Raw genomic sequence first — 23,061 nt, 5'->3', positions numbered from 1 at the left:
GCTGGGAATTAATCTGATGGTATGCAAATAACACAGCATTGCAAAGAAATCTTTGCTTTCTAGTGTGGTTATGGCAGCAATGATAAGCTGTAGATATAAGGGGAAAAAAGCAAGGTTTGGAGATATAGGCAGGGTTTAAAACACCAATGTTTATTTCAGCCAGATGGGCTATGTAAATAGTAGGGGGTTTTTTGCCTCAGCTGCTTGATTTACCTTGTTTGTTTATTAGTGAAACCAATCAGGCAGTGCCAGGACCTGAGTTTGTTTTGCAGAAGTAGGAGTGTTGTCCCTAGTCTTGGATACCTTGAGCATGGGAGAGATGTGCTGCAACCATTTGGGATAATCAGCTTTTCCTGGGAAGGCTGGATTACTGTCACAGTCATTACCTAATGGAAGGAGGGTTGTTACATCTGCAAACAGAAGGAGAAGAAAATGGAGACAGTGATTAAGTTCTCAACCCACTTTGCTATGGAAAAGTATGAAGTGTTAAGGGCAGAGTAATTATGCTAATGAATAGACTGCCAAGATTATTTTTTTATCTTTCATTGCTGAGATTTGAATGCTATAAACAAACATCCTCTAGAAGTGAGTCACTGGAGTTTTGCAACTTCCCCTGGAGACTGTGAGTCTGCTGACCTGAAGTGGACTTGAACTGTGCAGCCCCATTGCTGACATAGAAAGATAACACTGAGCATATGACATATGGATAGAGATATAGGTACATCTGTATGTGGATAAATCAAACTTATAAATTCAAATTTAAAAAAAAATACTCCCAAATGAAAAAACTTTATATAATGTTATTTTTTGAGTAAAATCTGGTGTCAAAACCTGATGCACTGGTAGCATACAAAGCAGTGATCTCAGTTCAGGCTTGACATTAAAGTGTGTCTTAGGCACTTTCCAAATATGAAGCTATTTTATAATCCCTGATAACTATCTTGAGCTGCAACAGCCTTCAGTGAAGCACATGGCACAGGAACCTCCCTGGATCTGCAATGTGCAAGGAAATGAATGAATGGCAGCAAATGAATGAAATTAACAGAGGGAGCTGCTCTCCCCACTGCATCTGAAAGACTCTGTGGCTTCCCTCAATCATTAGTCCTGAGGAGCTGCTCCTGAACTCATGCCAGTGAGATGTGTATAATTTATATGATGTAGTTGAGTTACAAATTATTCCCTCTAGACCAATGCTGGGCCTCTGACCACAGCTAAATTATTGCAAGGGGCTTCCTAGCTAGGACAGGCATGGAGACATTTGAGGTTTTTCCAGGATGATAATTGTATTGCCAGGTCCAGGGGGAAGGTGCCTGGGAATGGTTTATTGGAAGGCTCATCTCTAGGGAGGTATATACAGGACCCAGAGAAATAACCAAGAATGATTAAATAATGGAATAGTTTGTATTGGAAGAAACCTTTAAAGGTCATCTAGTCCAACCCCCAAGAAGACTTTGATGCTAGTGTAAAAGCTCTGTATGTCATGATTGGTACAAAAAAATCATGATACAGAGCTTTTACAGTTTTTACACAAAAAAATCCCCGAAAAACAACAGGGAAAAGGGGAACATGGCACATCAGCAGAATGGTGAAGCCAAAACTCAAATATTCTGCATACCCCAAACCTAAATAGCTCAAGAAAAGGAGCCATCTCTGCTGTGGTGCAGAGAGATTTAAAGAGCTGCTCTGCAGGGGCCAATCCCAGGAGCTAAATCCCACTAATCCAAGGGCAGAACTTTAAGATGCCATCCCTACAGCTACTGGGTTAGACTGGAATACAATCTGAACTGAGACAGTTCAGTGTGAGGCAGACTTAGACCTCAGCAAGAGCCTCAAGGAACTGAAGGCTTTGGAGGTTATTGCCCAAGCTGTGAAACCCTCAGGAGAGGAATGGCCCTCACCAAAAGGGACACAGGAAGCTTTTGACAAGGCACAGAGGATCCCAGAGCACCCACCCAGCTGGAATGGCCTGTGCACACAGGAATTTGAAGGAGGTGGGCACCAAAGCAGGGGGAGCTGCCCGTGCATTGCCTATCCTGATGGTGGTGCCCACATCCAAGGACAACCACTGACTCTGGAGAGAGGCTGCTCTGCTGCGGGTGGCTCCAGCAGGCAGAGGAGCTGCGGGTACATTTACAGCACACGCTGCACTGCAGTGCTGCGTGTCCCAGTGCCTGAGCATCCAGGATAAAATCACTTTTCCAGTAATGAACAGGTAAGCTGGAATAAGGGGCCTGCTATTTTTAGAGTACAAACTTGCTGGGATCAGCAAAGTTTTCTAAGCCGTGGGGTGACACTGCATACGGAGTTGAGCCTGCTATGGCTTTGGTGTTTCTGTGCTTGGCTGTGAAGGGCAAAATTGCTATTCAAAAAAGCCCCAAACAACCCTATGGCTTCTAGTATTTAACCAAGAATATTTGAAGCCAAGAGTGTACACAAAGTTTTTGACCTGACAGTTATTTAGCAGTTCTTTATCTAAATTCCTTTATCTATTATTCCCCTCATTTTCTGATTATTTATTTACCCACCTTTCAATCTGCCAGATTAAAAAGACTCTGAGTTGCCCTTGAAAAATTTTTCAAGACAGTTTTAAAATTGTATGCACATACATATGTATCCCTAAGTATATTAATATGTGTGTCTATATATTTGTGTGTGAGTTTTTGTCTTTGTATGGGCTCTGATTCATATTCACAACCCACTGAGGATTTTTGAGGGAAGCTGTTGGCCTAGCTTATTTCAGCTTTTAATTTTTTTGTATGGGTGTTTGTCTCCATGACTTTGAAACTGTCTTTTTTAGGAACCAGAAGCAGGGTGTATCCATAGGTTGTATTTACTGCTGCAAATAAAGCAGACTCATTCTTCACTGCCTGGTTTCAGAGTATATTGTAAAGCATATTAAAATGTTTATGTAAGTGCTCATTTAAGGGTTATGGCACGTCTGACACTGGTTGGACACTTTTCTGCATGGTGAGGTGGCTGGTGTGGTGCAAGTCCACGTGTCTGTGTGTGGGTTTGGCTCCTCAAAGACTTGTGCCTTGAGAGTTGTTGTGAAGCTTGGGCTGACTCAGCTGTACCTACATGCACAGTACAAACACTTATGGTGAAAGGCAATGTAATCTGCTTTCCTTCCAGCATCTGGTAACGCTCTGCCTGGCTTCTTGAAGAACTTGGTGCAGATCACCTATGAAACAATGCCATTTCTCCTGTGGGGTCCTAACAGCTCCTCCTGGGTGCTGTCAAGGCACATCAGAGTGCATCGCTTCAACGCTGGAAATACATTCAAGACATTCTTCCAGGATCTCTTGTGGCTGCTGTTTGGAATAATCCTACTTTGTTCCCCAGCACATTGCTCTATCTTTAAAATTGGACTGCTTGGACCCTGGAACTGTGACCCCTTCTTTTCCAAAGCCTTTCCCCATGTGGCTGCCAGGTTAGCTGTGGGACGAATAAGCAGAGACCCTTCACTAGATCTTGGCCACCGACTGGATTATGTGATCCTGCAAGAAGAATGTGAGACACCAAGAGCTCTGGTTAGATTTATTGACTTCAGAAAGCTTTCCTCAGCTTTTATAGGCCCTCTAAACCCTGGCTTCTGTGAGGTGGCTGCACATTTAGGGAAAAACTGGAATAAAGCTATCTTCTCATGGATGTGCATCAATTATAAGCTGGATTCCACCATCCGCTATAGTGCATTTGCAAGAACTCTGCCCTCTCCAACCCAAATTTTGCTTACAATAATGAAATATTTTAAGTGGGCTCATGTTGGCATCATTGCATCCAGTGATGATATTTGGATGTACACAGCCAAGGAGTCAGCAACTGCACTCAGGAATCATGGGCTACCTGTAGGCATTGTTACATCGGTGCATAAGGGAGAAAAAGGCATTGAAGTCACCTGGAACAAGATTAAAGAAGTTAATAACATTAAAAGTAAGTGTTTTGAGTCTCATTCCTTTTTTTATTTTTTTTTTTTTCCCAGGGTAGGACTGCATTGTTACCCAATGGACATACTTTAGAGAATGAAAACTTAAAGTTATTTAAGTCAAGCAGAATTTTATCTCTGATACTAATGCAGACAGGGCTTCACGTAAAGGAGTGCTGGACATTTTGTGTGTGATAAATATAGACCAAAATAATCTACTACAACCTGAAAGTCTGGGTCCAGCTTGTCTGAAAAAAAATATTTTGTAGATGGTTTTCTGGGCTTGGCTTGTGTAAAGAGGATTTTATAGGAAGTTTTTGTATTAAAGGTGATTTGTATTGTGGAATATCAAAAATCAATATCAAAATCAAAAATCTTGCTTTGATGCTGTGTCCTGTATTTCAGATCTCCCCACCAGACATTGGCCCCATTATATTTTGCAAGAAAAGGCACCAACTTTGGGACAGTCAAGCATGAACCACGTTTAAACACAACCGAGTTGTGTCAACCTAAAATCTGTATATTTGGTGGCAGGCTGAGTGTGTGGAGGTTGGACACTGCTTACAGATGTGTGGTGTCTGTCAGCTCAGGGCACAGAGAGGGAAAGCTTATGTCTTGGTCAATGACAACAATGACCACAACTGCCCATCATCTTCACCTGTGCCTCACTTCCATCAAAATTTCTCTCCATTCCCTCTTTACAGCTCCAGAATTGGTTAATACCCACAACCTTCCTTATTAGGTTGAACAAAATGGGCGTGACTCTCAGCTTCCTCAACACGTAACAACAGAATCTGACCTGATAGAGTAGTTCAGACAGCTCTTTTATTGGTGGGGGGCAGGCTATTTCATGTTGAAAACCCCAGGCAGATTGCTAACACTCTCCACTGTCCTTGTGTTCCAGTTATACTGCTGTGCATGCACTCTGTTCTCATCGGAGGGCAGGAACAGGCCGCCTTACTCAAAAAAGCTCAGGAAATGGGACTAGCAGATGGAAGATACATCTTTGTTCCCTATGACACTTTGCTGTACAGTCTTCCTTACCAAAACAACTCATTCAGTGTCTTTGATAATGACAGCAAGCTCCGGGAGGCTTATGATGCTGTGCTGACCATCACGCTGGAGTCCGGAGAAAGGACTTTCTATGATGCATTCAGGGAAGCTCAAGAAAGTGGTGAAATAATCAGGGATTTGGAAGCCACACAGGTAAATATTCTTCCTCTTGGGCTTTTCTGGGACCTATCAATAGGAAACATAGCAATAATTGCAGAAAAAGTACAGGAAGAGTCAACCCAACCTGCACACTTTCATTTTGAGAAAAATACAGAGAAATTTGAATGTGTTCTGCACTCATCTGGAAAGGTCACTTTTCCCAGATGTCTGGCAATATAACTCACTTGGTTCAACTGTAGGACCATGATGGGAATTCAAGAAAAAGGGGCTGTGTCTGAGGCTCTCAGATTTGGGTTGCTATGTGCTAGCTGCAATGAGCTTGAATTAAAAAGGCATCTCTTAAGGTGGATGAAGTCCATGGAGTTTGTTATAAAATAAGACATCCATATGACTGAGGATTTGAGGAGATGAGAGAGACTAAAGAAATACTGGTTACTTCTAGAGGGAAATATTTAAGATCATTGCTGTTGCATTCTTCTTAGCACTATAGTCAAAGTTACTCTTTGTCAGCATGATTATTTAAAAGTCGCTGGTAGCCTATTAAAAACCAAATCAGTTTTTACCTTGAGAAGATTTAGAAGAATTGGAGGATCTCATGCTGGTGAAGAGATACAGGACTCAGCTGAGCTATTTTTCAAATCTCCCTATGACATTTCAAAAAAATTACAAGTACTTTTAAAGAATAATTTATCAGATCTGCACGAATCTACTTGAGAAGGAGATAAATCATGTCTTGAAAGCATTAATTTCTTTCCCTTCACTTTAATGAGAGCCCAGGTTAACTGTGTTGAGTGTCAGGTTCTTCATTTCAGATATCTACAGCTGATCAATTAATCCCATAAATGTCAGATTCTGTGGCTCCAAGAGCACACCTCATTTTTCTCACAGGTGTATGGCTATAAGCTCTCTCCAGCTACCAGTTGTGAATGATTATGTGATTGAAAAAGTCACCATTTGTGTAAAAGCTTCCTAAATCCAGTCTGGCATGGAAGGGGGCAATGCAAATAGAAAGGGCTCTGTTACCTCACAGAGCAAGTTAGCTGTGGCTCTGCTGTAGGATTTTTGCATCTTCAAGATAAATAATATTTTGACCAAGAATACCAATTCTTTGGGCACAACACTTTTCCTGTCTTGGTATGGAGCCTCTGACTTTGATCTTCTACTTGTAGAAGATATTTTAGTGTAATGTTTTCAGGCAGGATAAATTTGTTATAAATTTCAGTTGAACATCAGGCTCAGAATCTTGGCTTTTCCCATCATAATGCAATTTTGTGTGGTTTTAAAATATTTTGAAATTGAATTTTGTGAATCCACCATAAGAAAAGACAGATATTCAAAGTCATGCATATATTTGGTCTAAAATTCTTCAAACCCATTACTCTGTAAGCCTTAATGTTCTGTTGTCTCAGCATTTAAGTTCAAAACTTAGCCAGGGAGAAAATATTTTTGCCACCAAACTCGAACTGAAGGTTAGGAGCAGTTTATCCTCAACTTCTCCTGTATTTTTAGGTTTCTCCACTCTTTGGAACAATCTATGATGCCATTTACTTCATGGCAATGGCTATGGACAGTGCACAGAGGAAAGGAGTCAGAGCCTCAGGAGCCAACATAGCTGAGCACACAAAAAACTTCAGTTTCCCTGGATTTAGTCACCGAGTAGAGACAGACAGCCATGGGAAGGGGCTGAACAATTATGTGATACTGGACACAGATGGTCATGGGAACAAATTTTACCCAACCCACTTGCTGGACATGCCTTCAGGCTCTGTGCTGTCCCTAGGCCAGGCCATCCACTTTCCCAATGAAATTCCACCCAAACCAGACTCCAGCTGTTGGTTTGATCCAGACGTTCTCTGCACTGAAGGTAAGAAACAAAAAAAACAAAAAAACCAAAAAAAAAAACCACCAACAAAAATAGAGTGAAATGGCATTGAGTTCATGCTTCTCATTTCTTTCATCTTTTCTCTAACTCCAAGTGGTTATCCCTTTAAATTAGAACTCCCCAGCCAGAAAAGTCTAAATTCAAGGATCTGATATAAAAATGCCCAGTCATCACGCTGTTCCCATCATAATGGGAGTCCTGTGCAGAGGTAACACCATCGATCCACAATATTCTCTTATTGCTTGTTAGATCATAGAATAATAGAACCATTATGGTTGGAAAAAACCTCTAGGATCATTGAATCCTACCACTACCACTACCAAGCCCACCACTAGATATCACATCTACACAATTTTTTCAACAATTCCAGAGCCATTAATCCCGCTACTCTCCTGGGCCAATAAGGTTGTAACCACTGTTATGTGTTAAAAGGGTTTTCTGGGTCTAACACTCAACACCTGCCAATATTAATAGTAACCATTATATAACAGAGGCTCCACACAGCACTGTGTCTCTGTCCTTCTGAGGGACAGGACGCTAAGAGGATTTGCCTTGAAGACAGCCTAAGAGAGCTGCACAAGCGCAGATGCTCTCAGCATCCTGCCTGTTAACCCCTGCTTCCTCATTCAGGTAGCAATGAGAAGGACCATCAGAGCTCATCTCCTTGAGAAAAAATGATAATAATTACTCAAAATAATTTGAGTTATTATAAATAACAGATGTAGTAATCAAAGGCCTGGGGGCAGAGATATCTATGATGCTTCCTAGGTTTGTCAGACTGAGCACTGGGTTTGCCTATTGTTTTTTGAATTGAGGCAACTATGGTGCAGTTTTAAAGCTCACAGGGAAGCCAAAATCTCAGGGTAGGGTATTTAACATCCTCTTGACATATTTACTTATAATACTAAGGATTTACGCCTATGTCTTAAACAGATGAAATTAACCACATCATGGAATATTTCATTCAGTAGCTGAGAAAACCATTCTCCTTGGCTTAGCCATAACTGAGCTGACACATAAATCAGTGTCACTCTATGAAAACTAGAGATGTACTGATCTTACAGCAACTGGCAAGCAATACAAGCAATAGAAGAGATAAGTATAATGCTATCGTATATCTAATTTTGCAGTGCCCCTAGGAAAAATGTAGCAATTTAGCATCTCATTGCAGTCTATAGAAAAATCACACTGATTTTTAGAGAGATCGATTTTATGTTCATACCTTTACAAAAGCATAAAGCTCTAGGCATCTGTCAATTAAACAGTAATTTATTATGATTGTTAGAATTTCAGAGGCTGAACTTTATGGCTAGAATTAAATACAAGCCTCACTCTAGCTTTTGTAGGAAGTTAGGCCTGAAGGTATGTTGGATGTGAAGTTGTCAGGCTGCTGTGCTTCCTAACTCCAGGTTTAGCAGGAGAGGGCTGAGCTGGTGTTCCCAGGACACGGACACACACACACACTGCAGGCACAGCCAGAGTAACACTGGCGGAGTAACACATACAGGAGAGTTATTTGTTTACAGGCACCACTACCCACAGCCAGCACTGTGGGGACATGGACATCAAAAATGGCCTGGTGCTGCTCTTATGCACCTCATAATTAGACTCCAAGCTTGATACCAGATCTCACAGTCTCAATCCCTTCAGACTTACAGATGCATATCTGGGAGATGGTCCAAACCTAAATTCCCTCATAGCTACCCCTCAAACCCTTCAGTCTCTGCAGGACCTGACTCCAGGACTTACCTTCCTTGTTAGTTAGGTTGATGTTAAGTCTGTAAATATCATACAGAGTCAGAGAGCACAGATGCCTAGGAAAAAATGATGGGGTTAAGAAGGTGGGAATGACTGCACTGATCAAGTGAAGGGTTTGCCTGGAAAAAATGCACAACGTGATTATGTGTGACCAGCATCCCCATCCTCTCACATAATTGAGTATTCCCGACCCATTCTATCTCTCCCTTCACCCGTATGTGCCCTTTCCCCTAAAGATCCTGGAAGAAGTTTTATGTGCTCCCACAGTTCCCTTAAAGCATCCTCTAATGACTTTACCTCAATCCCATAAATTCCCTCAAGCATGCTGTAAGTTTGCTCTTTCCCATAAGCTCATAATTAGCTTACTTTCACCTCTGGTTAGCTGTGAAATATAGTATGGCTTGGGAGGGACCTTTCAAGGCCATCCATCTATTCCAATCCCACCGTAGACCTGGTTGCTCAAAGTCCCATGAGGCCTGATTTTGTACACTGCCAGGGATGGGGCAGCCACAGCTTTCATGAGAAACCTCTTCCTGTGTTTGTGTGACAACCATCAGGGCCTGGAGCTCTAGACTGAAGCAGTGAAATTTCAGCTAATATGTTCTGACTTTTCCTGAAACAAATGCCAATTTTTCAAAATGCCTTCAGCTTTCACTGGAAAGCTCTAGGTCTCGGTGCTTGCAGATAGGTGCCAGTGTAACACAGAGTCATGAACCTTTCATTAACCTGAATTTCTCCATGTTTGTTTGTGTTTATAGTTCTCTGGATGCAAACAGAATAAATATAAAAATTAGAAAAGAGAAGAGACAGACATAGCAAACAGTTCTCACTGGAATTTAGCTTATGCAGTCATATCAGCTTCCCTTAGCTCTCTAGCAAACACACTCATCAGCAAAGAATCTGTCTCTAGTACTTTCTGCTGATGGATGTGTCAAGGAGAACATCAACTTTCTGCTGCTCCTCCTCTTCTTCTCTTTTCAGCATTAGAAATCTGCAGCAGAGAATGAAAAAGCCCAGATGGGCCAGTGATTCACCCTGGCTGTTGGTTTGATACCACAAGATAAGGATTTTTCTGCATTTCAATTTCTCAAGAGAAAAGGGCCAAATGTTAAAAAGTTCTGAACTTTGCAGAAGCGTCCTCTAAAACTTAATACTTTACTGTTAGTCTATTTATTTACTTGAAGAAAAACTATTTTTCCACTGGTCCACAGCTCTAAGTTTGGTTTAGAAAAAAAAAAAAGTGCATGGAAATAAATAATTAGCATAGCTGAAGCCTTATGTTCACCAAGTTAGTAAGTATTTGTGTATTCATAAACAAACATTGCATTAAAATTGTCTTCCGGCATTCTCCTGGTTGTATATTTGACTTTGTAATCCAATGTCCTGATATTGATGTTTTTAATATTATTGCCTAAATCAAAATGATTCACTAATTCACTGATTCTTTTCCCATCTTTGCACAGGAATTGAACCTACAGTCATTTTGTTGGGAGTAATGCTGTTATTTGTCCTGGTGTTGTGTGCTGTGGGCCTGGCTTCTCTCATCAGGTGAGAATTGTAACATTTATTTGAGTTGGTGACACTTTTAGCTTCTGTGTGCTTTAGCCAGCAGTTTAGATTATGCACACACAGAAGGTCTGATTTTGCTCTTGGCTCTCCAGCCACATATCTCTTCACATTTGTGGTGTGCTGGCCCTGGAAACATGCCAGGCATCCACCAAAGGCTTTCTAACTCTCCCTTCCTCAGCTGGACAGGGGACATAAAATACAACAAAAGGCTCATGGGTCAAGATGGGGTCAGGAGGGGATCATTCACCAATTGCCACAACAGCCAAAATAGACTTGATGTGGAGAAATTAAATTAATTACCAATTAAACTAGAGTAAGATAATGAGAAATAAAATAAAATCTTAAAAAACACCTTCTTTCCATCTCTCTCTTCTTCCCAGGCTTAAGTTACTCCCAAATTCTCTACTTCCTCTCCACCAGTGGCACAGGGGTCAGGGAATGGGGACTGCAGTCAGTTCATCCCACATTGCCTCTGCTGCTTCTTCCTCCTGAGGGGAAGGACTCCTCACACCCTTCCCCTGCTCCAGCAGTCTGTTGCTGGACATTTCTGAAGCATTAGGAAGGTGGTTATCACTTTAGAAGTGCAAAGGATGACATAAAAACCAAAGACAGGAATCTGTTATGAGAACATGAGGGTTGAAACCAAGTATTTTTCTTACTCCAGAACATTCTTGCCTGAATTTCTGTCTTTAATATAATCATGTTTCCTATGAAACATGTAAGGCTGACCCTTTGTATTTTATCCATGTACTAAAAAGAAAGAAAATACCTCTGAAGAGAATTTGAAGCAAATATTTAGGATGCATCTTTATTATCAAGTTGTTTCACTAACTGTTTTGAACTGGGGTTCAGCTCCCTAGTCATTTCCATTATATATGTACTGGTCTGGGTATGAGATCTTTGGAGTAAAGGCAGTAGTGTTCTGGAGAAGGAATCATTTCCCATAATTACATGTCACATATGTGTCTCAACTCTATATCCAAGGTAGAAATGTGCCAGAATTGATTGGTTGGTCCAGGAGCTATGGATTGCACTTGGCAAGGTCACTGCAGCCCCTGGAGTAGTTTGTCTCTAATTATTGATGTCCACATTACCAAATTTAGAGAGAAAATAGACAGAAAATAGAAGGCATATTTACTGAGCAGCAAGGAGTTCAGCAGAGCAGAACTCCTAAATTTTTCTCTCCAACTTTGCCTCTCCAATAATTCTGAGACCTGTTTTGACTCCACTCCTGAGTCATCCCTCCAAACCCAGATATAAGGGCCACCCAGCAAGCAACACCCCAAACAGTTTCCCCTCGTTCATCACACAGCTGCTTCTGATACAACTGCAGACACTGATGAGATTGCCTCCATCCACCCACTCTTTGAAACCTTGCTCTGTTCCCTGGCCACCAGCCTCTACAATTAAGTACATAAAAGACAATCTTTCTGCCTACTCTATTTGTAAGCTCTTCCACAAGTGGCAGGCTGTGCTTGGGAAGGCTTGGTCATGAGAAAAGATGTATGGCCATCTGCTAGGGAAGAAAAAGTCCAGCATGACTCAGACAATGATTTATATTAGGAAGGGGCATGTCTGGAACTAAATTTAAACCACAGCATGGTCTGAGTTGAAATGTGGAAGCTCTGGTCTTAGCTCTTTCAGGGGTCTGCGGCATGACCTTAAATGAGTCACTCTACTCTCACTGCTTAGCTTTTGGTAGAGGGATGCTTTCCTCCCTGCTTAGGGAGAGGGTGTGATTTATCCAGCAAGGTTTTTCAGATGGACTTGTGAAAGGTACATAAGTGATTATTTTTTTCAGTGAGATGAGTTGGGTGGCTTGTGACAGTGTGTTTAGAGAAATATCATCCCAAGTAAAGCCTGTGGTTATGTGGCCAAGGCTTCCTTTCAGATTCAAGAAGCTGCCCATGCTCTTCTAAAATGTCCAGAATGATACACTGAGAGGAAAAGTGAATTGTGGTGATTTGGGGTTGTTTTGTGTGGTGGTGTCCTTCTACAGTAACATCAACAAAAGAAATCCCTATTGTCTACCTCATCAGGGAAACACTTAGGAGAGTGCAGATCAGTCATCTGCTGTAGTGTTAATAAAGTTCCTTAAGCAAAAGAAGGGACACTGAGGGCAATGGGGGAGCTTTCCCTTCCCTTCTCTGCTCCTGGTTGAGAGGTTTTGACTGTCTATACAGCTGCTTTGTGCTCAGTGTTACACCCTGATGTCCATTTAAGCAATGGGATCCAACTGATGAGGTGTGATGTCACGTGTGCCATACTGCTCATCCCTTGAAGCTTTTCCCTCTGTATGAAACTGTGACCATTAGAAGGGCACGTCTTGCTCTGTATTTCAAAATGCACCATGTTACAATATAGACACTCAGATAGCATGTTTAGACAGTAACTTGTGTCCAGGCAACTCTTATAAATTAACTACGATTCAGCTTCAGGCCCTAAGAAAGGCTGATGTGTCTAAATGTGGTTTGCGTATGACCAGACCAGCTAGACTAATAAAACTTGCTTTTGTCTCCTAACAGAGAATGATCTGGGATATGACAAATAAAAGTGAGCAAAACAAAATATGGCTTTAATACATATCTGATTAATATTTGTAAACAGATTAAATCCAGTTGTCTATTTGTAATGAGACCCTGTGAGATGATATCTTTTGTTGCTATCCACATTGAATTGGGTAATTCATGACTTGGGAATTAAGTCCATGCCAAGGCATGGTGATTTGTCCATTGCTTTCACCAATGCCCATCCCCACTTCTACACCATTTTAGACCTTAAAGATCATGTAGTTCCAACCATTCTGCCATGGGCGAGGACACTTTCAACTACACCAGGCTGCTCAGAGTCCCATTCAACCTGGCTTTGAACACTTCCATGGGTGGGGCTGGCTCAGCTTCTCTGGGCAACCTGTGCCAGTACCTCCACACCTTCACGGAAAATAATTGCTTCCTAATATCTAATCTAAACCTGCACTCTTTCAGCTGGAAGCCATTCCCCCTTGTCCTGTCACTCCATGTCCCTGTCAAAAGTTCCTGTCCACCCCTCTTGTAGCCCTTCTCCTTAGGCACTGGAAGGTGCTCTAAGGAATCCCCAAAGCCTTCTTTTGAACACCCCCAGCTCTCTCAATTGTCTCCATAACAGAAGTGCTCCAGCCCCCAAATCATCTTCATGGCCTTCTCTGGACCTGCTCCAACAGGTCCATGACCTTTATAAGTCAGAGGCCCCAGAGCTGGATGCAGCACTGCAGCCAGGGTCCAGTAGTGCAGGGAAGCCAGAGGAGGTATAAACTGGCTGCCTACCTGGGTGTCAGATGCCCACTCAGTTGCTCTATCACTCCCTTTCCCACTGTGACAGGGCAGAGAATAAGCTGTAGAATGACCCGCAGGGTGAGACAAGGCAGTTTTATTACAGCAAAAATAAAGAAGCAAGGGGAGAGCTATGCATGCAAGAGCTGAAGAGGAAAAAGATCAGTCTCTACTTCTCTTAAGCAGCAATGTTTGGACATTTCTGGGAAGCAGGGCTTCAGCATGCATAACAGTTCCTTCAGAAGGCAAACACTGAAAACTCACAAATGCCCCCCTTCCTCTTCTCTCCCTTAGCTTATATATCTGAGCTGATGTCATGTGGTATGGAATATCCTTTTGGCTAATTTGGGTCTGCTGCCCTGGTTGTCTCCCTCCCCAGGATCTTGCTCATTCTCATCCCCTTTGATGAGGGGAAGGAATGTCAGGACACTGCTGCTCAGCTGTAGCACTGATCTGTTATCAACACCAGTGCTGTGAACATTACCTCAGTCAGACCCAACACACTACCTAAAATTGATAACTGTGACTCTCCAACTCTTGCAGGCAGAGTATCTTGAACAACCAGCTTTTCAGGGGTCCGAACAAGATCATACTGACCTTGGATGACCTCATCTTCATCAACCCAGAGCTACATAGAAAGGTGAGTCCTTATCATAAAAGGAATCTGGTGGGACACTCTAGAACAGATTTGCTGTGTGATATTTTCATATTCATGAAGGTCTGGAAGGGCCATTTCACTTCTTCATGTCATTTTCCCCTGCACATTAGAAAATTTCCCATGTGCTGAGTGCTTTTAAGTCTCAGGTTAGATGTCAGAGCCTCTACGATGATGTAAAATCGTAGCCTTGGTAATGTTTCCTCTAGCTGCCAGGGCTTATTCCTTGTTCTTGAGGTTGGATGGTGTGCCATAGGGCATGTCCAAAAAGATAAACCATCTTGCCATCTAAAATAAAGTGTCTGCATTCAAATATACTGGGAACCATTCCTGGTCCATTCTGGCTCATACCCAGAGCTGGTGATCTGCTGGGAGACACTCCCATGATTTTCTTACCTAGAAATCCATGCTGCAAGGCAGAGCTGGAGTGGAGGTTTACACCCAAAGGTGGTAACTGCCTAGCATCTGCTTTCCTTGCCTTCCAGAGGCTGACCTTGGACAGTCTGACTGATGCAAACAGCATAGCAGTCAAGAACAGAAGCCTGAAATCCGTAACCCGCTCCGCTTCCTTGAAAAGCACAGTTGCTACCTATGAAACTTCCAATGTGGCTTTGTATGAGGTAGGTAGGGACCTCATGCAGCCTTCTCTCACTGCTTCTGTTCACTGGACTGCTCCAGGGGGAAAATTATTTGGCTACAGTATTGTAGGTCCCATGTCGCCCTGATTCTTAAGATTTTCTAAAGCCTTCTGAGTTTACATTCTGTTAGAAAACTTTCCCACGCAATTTCTATAAACAACATATTGTTTTGCATTCCTTCATGGGGGTGGAGGAACTTGATGTACTAGTGGTTTGTCCAATGTCTTTGGAGAGGTGGCCCATTCACTCTCCAATCCATTGTCACCTTTGGAAAAGTATAAAAGCTGGAGCCAGAAAATAAACCTGCAAATACCAGGTTGTGCTTTCACGTGTCCTATAGCAACAGTCCCAGGATGGAGATAGTTTGAACAAAGCCTAAATATGACAATAAGTTACTCCCAAGCATGGACTTAGCAGTGTTTAAGGCAACTCTGTCCCAGCCCTCACCCTGACACCTGGAGTCATGCAGGATGGGAATATTCAACATACACATGTAACATTGCCAGTCTGGTCCTGTCAGAAAAGTCACTACCTGAGGCAGTGGCACCATAAAGAACCTTTCTTACAAGATGTCTTTATTTGGTGACATCTCTAATAAGGAACTTTCTTAAAGACAGGATCCAAACAGAGTAATGGAAACTCAAATTCCCCTTTGTGTCAATAGGACTGTATGGAGCTTAGCAGAGGCAATGGCCAAGAAAACTCATCCCATCCATCAGGTTTTTCCAGAAAATGCAGATTTTTGAAAAAATGGCATGGTAACTTTTCCTGAAGAGGGGCAAAATAAATTTGATCAATCATTAATGCCAGAGAAAAGCTTCTAGTCAGAGTTATTTTCCTTTTTAATCCCTTTATTACTGTTTATCAGACACTAAGAAACCTTCCAGGAATGAAATTGTGATCTAGGTGAAGGTCCTGCCTCACCCCTTACTTTGAGGGTTTGCTGTGGATATTATTATTCAGGTTCAGTATATAAGTAATCTGTTGCCAAGAACCTTAAAAATCCCCAGCTACTTTCAAAATCAAGGATCTGAAATTCGGACCTGGATCCCAATGCTAACCGTTGCTCAGAGCTTTGTTCTGTCAGTCACCCACCTTTGTTGGGATTAGGGGACTGGAGCTTCTCTCTTAAGAGGAAAGGCTGAGGGATTTGGGCCTGTTCAGCCTCAAGAAGAGACAGAGTACCTCACTGATGTCTATAACTATCTGAAGGGAGTGTGTCAAGAGGACAGAGCCAGGTTCTTCTCAGTGGACAAGAGGCAAAAGGCAGAAACTGGTGCACCTGAATAGAAAGCTCCACCTGAACATAAGGAAGAAACTAGCTGTGCAGGTGACCAAGCATTGAAACAGATATTCCAGGGAGGATGGGAAGTCTCCCTCACTGGACATATTGAAGAACTGCCTGGGCACAATCCTGTGACATGTGCTCTAGGATAATGTTTTCTTAAGCAGGGAGGTTGGACTAGATGGTCCATCACTGGTTTCTTCCAACCTTAACCATTCTCTGATTCTGTGATTGTGGACAGGGAGACCAGGTGTGGCTGAAAAAATTTGAGACAGGAGCAGTTCACAGTCTGAGGCAAAGCTCCACCAGCATCTTAAGGAAGGTAGGAAAAAGGGATGATGACATGTGGAGGGAAGGTTTCTCAGGGGATGTTTTTGGATGCAGGGTGTGTTTGTTGCCCTTGTCTCATGTCTATCCATTAAATCATGCATTGTGGTTGTCAATGAGTCTTGTCTGGTGAAATGTGTAGAGTGGGCCATGCATGACTGTGTCTGACAAATTTACCATAGATCCATATGACAGTCAGCAGCTTGTAAAACCCCACCCTGAACCTTCCACTTCCAAGCTGGTGCAGTGTCAAATGTATAAAAAATCCTTCAAGTGACCTTTCCTGCAAAGGCAAGGAAGGTTTGGGGAACTCATCCCTCCACAGTGTGAGGCACTGGTAGATATTTTCATGTATTATATGTTGACAGTTTGACACAGACACAGTTGTGCATTTCTCTGGAGTTTGCTTTGTGTTTCTACCTAAGATGCCTCTCAGATGCTTAATTTTGGTTTTCAATTTTATTGTTACAAATGACAAGAAAGCTGCTTGTTTTCTAAATTCAAGGGCATTAGTTGTTGACAGCTATTGCTGACATAGTGGCATTTTTATGCATGTAAAAGCAACAAATTTACCAGGGCATGTCTCTGAAGACACGATTGGTAGATGACTTTGGACTCCCTAGGTGTGGTATTGTTTCCAGTTCAGAGCAAGATCCACATGCTAAGCTCAATCTACCCCAGCAAAGCCCTTCTGGCCTAGTGAAAGATTCAATACAATTTGTCTAAACAAAACACAAACTTCTGTTTAGTTTGCTTTTTCTAGCTTGCTTTCTTTGTCTAATGGATAGACTAAGGAAAACAAAGCTTGAAAAGAGTGTTGAGCAGCCAAAAATAAGCACCAGAGAGGTTGTTTGTGTCCCCATCTTTCTGTGGAAGGCTGTTTGGGAGTACAAGTGTGAAAAGGGTACCAAGTGATACTAAGAAGCTACCAAGCAGATGTCTGGATGATCTGGTCTCACTGTGGTTCACTGTCTTGTTTCAGATGAAAGATCTGCGTCATGAAAATGTGAATCTGTTCCTGGGCTTTTTCTCAGATTGTGGCATCTTTGCCATAGTGACGGAGTACTGCTCACGAGGCAGCCTGGAGGACTTGCTGAGAAATGAGGATATGAAATTGGACTGGATGTTCAAGTCCTCTCTTGTGATGGATCTAATTAAAGTAAATCCATTGCTCGTGCTGAGGCGTGATCTGAAGGGGGCTTTTATGATGACTAAGCTATTTCATTCAAAATGTTGGTTTTTTTATAATAACACAGGGAAAACAAATCTGGATGTAAAAGAAAACTGGATTGTATCAGTCTTTAAAGGAGACCTCTAATCCTTGTTTGTTTTTTTTTTCCATCTAAGAGAAGCACCATTTGGGGCAATAGAACTACAAGCACGCAGCAGAACAAGATGCTAAAACTACTTATAAGTCTGCAACGGATGAGCAAGAAAAAAGAATTTTGTGACAAATTCATTCATTCTTTGCAAAGGCCCTTTTTTGTCATAAATCAGAAGCACATCCACTGTAGAACAAAACAGTATCCATCCTCTGCCACAGGATGGCTGCACATATGGTCCCTTTAGCAGTGTTCACACTTCCAATCATGTCCCATGTTTTCATGTCTTAATGGTGAACTACTAATCTGGGACAGGTGGATTCCAGAGAGTAGACCACCAGAACCATTCTTGTAGTCTGTGATCCCCCTTCTGAACCTCCTTGAGGGAGATGGGTAGGGACACCTATTCCTTCATTACTTACTTTGACCTAACTCTTTGGTAATACTTTTGTCCACTTTCTTATCCTTGCCTAAAAGCAGCACTTCTGGGTGCCTTGAGATGTAGGGCTACAGAGGGAGGCATTTGACTCTTTCTAAAGTTGTCAGACCTTTACTACTTCAGAGTCCAGACAAACCTATTTCATTTGCCTAATCAGTTTCTAAACTTCTCTCCAAGTTTGTTGTTTCGATCATTACTGCATTTGACATAGAGTCAATGCTGCATTTGAAGCCATCTGAGGTGATGAATTGGCTTGGTGTCTCTGAATGTTGATGGATAAGATAATTCTTAAGGAACAACCTGGATATTCTTTTGTATTTCATAGGGAATCAGATATTTGCATCACCGAGATTTTGCCCATGGACGTCTCAAATCTCGTAACTGTGTTGTGGATGGCCGGTTTGTCCTGAAGATCACTGACTATGGTTATAATGAGATCTTAGAGGCACAGAAATGCCCCTATATTCAGCCATCCCCAGAAGGTAGGTGTGATGAGGAAATATTTTTTTTAATATTTGTCCATTGATTTAAGAGATGTTTGTCCTAATACAATTTCAGGCCATTGGCCACACAAGGATTTTCATGCTCAATCTCACTACATCTAGTTTCCCCCTTACCATGCATTGTTATAAGAAAGGGTAAGCAAAGGTTTTTTCAGACTGCCTGAAAGTGAAGTGAATAACAGAGTGATGTGGTAAAGAAAATATATTTTACTGTAAGCAAGGACAGAACTTCATCTTCTTGCAGTTGGAGAAGGACTGAATTGTCCCTGAAATCTTACCAGTACTGAATTTCTGTAGAAATGTAGCCAGTAGAATGGCTTTACATCCTTAGATCCAATCCTATATTTAGATTTTTGTGTTAGCCCAAATGCAAAGACACCTTTTTTTAAAATAAGTAATCTAAAACACAAAATTAGGTCTCTTTGAAATAGGTCCTCTACATGCCAATCACCAAAGGTTGCCAGATGAAATTCCCACCACTTAAGAACAGCCCTCATGGGACCAGGTTTGGAGATTTGGACAGGATTTCTTTAAATTGGCCATTTTTTTGGGTTCCTCTGGTATCCCAATTTATTCTTGAAACCTGTTCTCCAATAGTATTTCATGATTGATCCCTCTGTCATTGGATTTGATGCCTACACCTTTTCAGTGTCTCAGATACGGCACTTGTCAGACAGAAGGCTTTCTTCTCCTCCCTTACAGAAGATAAACATGTTTGCAGTGGCAGAAATGTTCCATATCCCCATTACTCAGAATGCACAGTTACCAGGGTAACAAAATCTCAGTTTGAAGATTCATTTCTTCATGAAGCTGGATATGTTTTACAACTGTGTCTTTTGTCACTTGAACTATTGGGTTATAAAGACTGCATCAGCTTGTCATAAACTGCTTTTACAGGAACTATTTTAATCTAAAAAGAACTACAGAAAATATGTTGTTAATTGCCACTTTATAAAAGAGCAACAACTGTAACAAGAAATTAAAGACTTGCTGCCAATATTTTGTCTCAGGAACATTTTCAATCAAAAAAATGGTGTTAAAGCTTCTGGTAGTGGTGAGATGACTTCTTATGTTGAAGTTCATGGCTGGTGTTATATGATACAAATTGTTGGTATGTCAGTTTTAAAAAAAAACCATAGAGTAAAACTTGGATTTTTTTTTTTTATCAGCACAGAAGTTTTGTATTTATAACACACCATAGAAGTAAAATAATTGATTCAGTAAACAATGTAGTATTTTCCAACCTTTCATCAAATTACTGAAATAAGGTATTCATTTAAGTGCTTACTTTGCAATAGTCTGAGTTAAAATGTAAGAAATGTGATGCCCTGATTTTTTTTCAGAATTGCTCTGGACAGCTCCTGAGTTACTGAGGGACCCAGACATGTGCAGAAAAGGCACAATCAAAGGGGACATTTACAGCTTTGCAATCATCCTACAAGAAGTGGTGGCTCGGGGTCCACCTTACTGCACATCAGAACTCTCAGCTGAAGGTAGGCAACTACTACAATATATTTTTAAGGCTTTGTGCAGAGCACTTATAAAAGGCCTGGCCAAGTCCCTTTATTAATAAGGCAATAATGTATTAGTCTCATGACCTTTCTCAGTGGCAGAAGTCTGTTTTCAATACAACATTCATAATAAATATCAAAATGTGTAGTTCTCATCACAGCCTTGGTACATGTCTCATCACAGCCTTGGTACATGTCTCATCACTGCTTTCAGTGGGATCAGGCTTCTGGGTGCTCCCCAGGAATCTTCAGACCTCTGCAGAACCTCCTGTACACCCTGTGCAAACTCGGACTGTTCAGAGTATGGGGTGAAATCTGAGGGCAGAATTTCCCATAGCTTAGAAACTCCTTTTCTTCCCACTCATTGGCCCTTTTTTGTCCATCATGGAGACTGAAGTTTTTGAGCTGGACCCCTTGCCAACATCCTATTTTGTCCATCTGCCCGTTTATTTTTCCTTAATCCTTTCCTTTTTAAAGAGACTCCGTCTTCAACAGAGGTTGAAATAATGCATCATTTTGCTTATGTATATCATAAACAGCAAACAGGTGAAGTCTTTAGGATCTGCTCATGGTATAACCATGTTGTGCTTCCATGGGAAGAACAAATCCACTGCAGTCAGGGTCAGATCACAAGCACTTAAACAGGGAGGAAGTGACAACAATCTAAAATTAGCTGATTTCAGTGATAGCCCATTCTCAACACATTTTAAGCTGGACAACCATCAAGTGGGGTATGAAAATTCAGTATGTGCCAGTTCAGCAGGAAAAATAGGGTTCTGACTTTTCTGTGCCTGAAGCTGCTGTCACAATGTAATCACAATGATATTAATGACATACCCACTCTGTAAATCAGAGCTGGACCTATGATGTAGACTATGGTGCAATTAACAGATTTCCCCCACCACATCCCTCCTGTAGAACCTCCAGCAAATGTTGAACACGGATCAGTTCTGTTTTCTAACCCGATAAAATGATGAATTTCTACTCATTGTGTCAATCCTAAGGAGTTTTTGCTTGTGAACTTTAAAACAATCTGGGGAAGGCATTTCCCCTTGGCTGTCCCTGGAAATATTTGGGCCAGATGTTTTGATTAGTTCATTTGGCAGAGTCTGGGGAATGAGGCAAAGATCTTTAAAGTAAGCTGTAAATACTGGAAAGCTTTGGTTACTCACAGCAACAGCAGGACTCCTGCCAGAGAAAGAGGTTTTCGCTCCATTTGTGTTCTCTGCACTGAGCAAAGTAAGATTTCAAATACAATAACTTTGGTGGGTGTTAAAAGACTGACTTCTCAGGGTTTGAAAACCCAAGCCCAGTTCCTTACAAGCCTTATTTCTAGGAAGGCAGCTCTAGACAGGGAGTCATTTCCCAGACACTGTTTTGAACTCAACCTCTCCCCTTTAACATATTTTCCGCTGTCGCCACTCCCACCAACCTCCTACGTCCTGGCTCCCAGTTAATGATGAAGCATCAGAGGCTGGCATCCTTCCTGTCTGGGGTCAGCTATAAACCTCTGCTGCCTTAGAAGACTGCAGGTCCTAGTGGAGAGAGTCAGAGGCAATTTCATTAAATACAAGCCTGCAGGCTCGCACATCCATCTGTCACATATCCTTCCCCCATCCAGCCACTTTATTACTCATAACCTGTTTCTCCAGGGACAAGAAGGCAGATGAATCTTCTTTAAATCAAGAGACTCCTGACAGAGAAAAGCAGAAACCTCCAGCCCCATTTGGCACAGACACTGGGTGCTGAGGACTAAGTGTGGCAGCTGAAGAAACAAGCCAGGGACAGATGAAAAGGTCCATGTCCTTTACCCATATCAAGACCTTCAATCTTACAATGTGCTTCCCCTTCTTCTCTTTGCCACAGAAATTATAAAGAAAGTGAAGAAGCCCCCTCCCCTCTGTCGGCCAAACATAGCTCCTGAGGTAGCCCCCCTGACATGCATCCAGGTAATGAAGCAATGCTGGGCTGAAGCCCCTGAACGACGTCCAACCTTTGAGGAGGTGTTTCATAAGGTCAGTAAATAAAGAAACTCATGTAATCCAATTGTTTGTTCTTGGCAGGGAAGTGTTTTATTGTTTAGGTTTGTGGTTGGTTTTTTTTTTTTTTTTTTTTTTTTTGCTTTAACTTAGTTATTAAAGAATGAAGACATTTCAGAGCCCTAGACTTGTCCTGGCTTAGAAATGATGAAGCAGCCTGGACATGGGCTTCAGGTCTTCACATTTGCAGTGTACCTGCACAGATAGTCCCATGGAGATGATAGATTTGTAAATTATCCACCTTCAGACCAATTTTTCTTTTAGTCTTCTGAAGTGTTTCAATGATAACTATAAGGAAAATTCACCAAAGACTGTTAAAGACAAAGATACAACATTTGCATTAGGAGGTGTCTCAATTCCAGATTGCTGGAAGCTTGGAGATTGTCCCAGGGAAATATGACTATACCCGAGGCCTGTTTAAACAGCTTTCCCAGATATCTGTTACTGGCCAGTGTCATGGACAGGTACTGGCAAAATAACCCCCCTTTCTGATCAAGCAGTGTAGTTCCTGTGTTCTTATAAAATCATAGGATTATAGACTTATTAAGGTTGGAAAAGAATTTTAAGATAGTCAATCATTAACCCCATACCACCACCACGTACGATGTTAAGCCATGTCATGAAGTGACACATCAACATGTTTTGTGAGCACTTCCAGGGATCCTGACTCCACCATTATCCTGAATAGTCTGTTCCAAACAGTCTTTACAAACCCTTTCTGTGAAAAAAA

General features: G+C 41.7%; 1 protein-coding gene across 1 annotated transcript in view; it reads left to right on the top strand.

Annotated features, from left to right (window-relative positions):
• The first annotated feature begins 2,167 nt into the window (after window positions 1-2,167).
• GUCY2F (guanylate cyclase 2F, retinal) overlaps window positions 2,168-23,061 on the top strand; it is a 42,197-nt gene continuing 21,303 nt past the window's right edge. Inside the window, exons 1-11 of the mRNA XM_085574133.1 lie at window positions 2,168-3,930; window positions 4,827-5,128; window positions 6,605-6,959; window positions 10,199-10,283; window positions 14,156-14,252; window positions 14,753-14,887; window positions 16,432-16,512; window positions 17,500-17,676; window positions 18,604-18,760; window positions 20,125-20,274; window positions 22,159-22,307. Of these exons, the coding sequence (XP_085430259.1) occupies window positions 3,192-3,930; window positions 4,827-5,128; window positions 6,605-6,959; window positions 10,199-10,283; window positions 14,156-14,252; window positions 14,753-14,887; window positions 16,432-16,512; window positions 17,500-17,676; window positions 18,604-18,760; window positions 20,125-20,274; window positions 22,159-22,307 (2,427 nt within the window). The 5' untranslated portion in view covers window positions 2,168-3,191. The remainder of the gene's footprint in view (window positions 3,931-4,826; window positions 5,129-6,604; window positions 6,960-10,198; window positions 10,284-14,155; window positions 14,253-14,752; window positions 14,888-16,431; window positions 16,513-17,499; window positions 17,677-18,603; window positions 18,761-20,124; window positions 20,275-22,158; window positions 22,308-23,061) is intronic.

Source organism: Lonchura striata, chromosome 1 (genome assembly GCF_050655825.1).
Source record: "Lonchura striata isolate lonStrDom1 chromosome 1, ASM5065582v1, whole genome shotgun sequence".
Taxonomy (NCBI): domain Eukaryota; kingdom Metazoa; phylum Chordata; class Aves; order Passeriformes; family Estrildidae; genus Lonchura; species Lonchura striata.
Note: the sequence above shows the minus strand (reverse complement) of the source record. Positions and strands in the feature narration are given on the sequence as shown.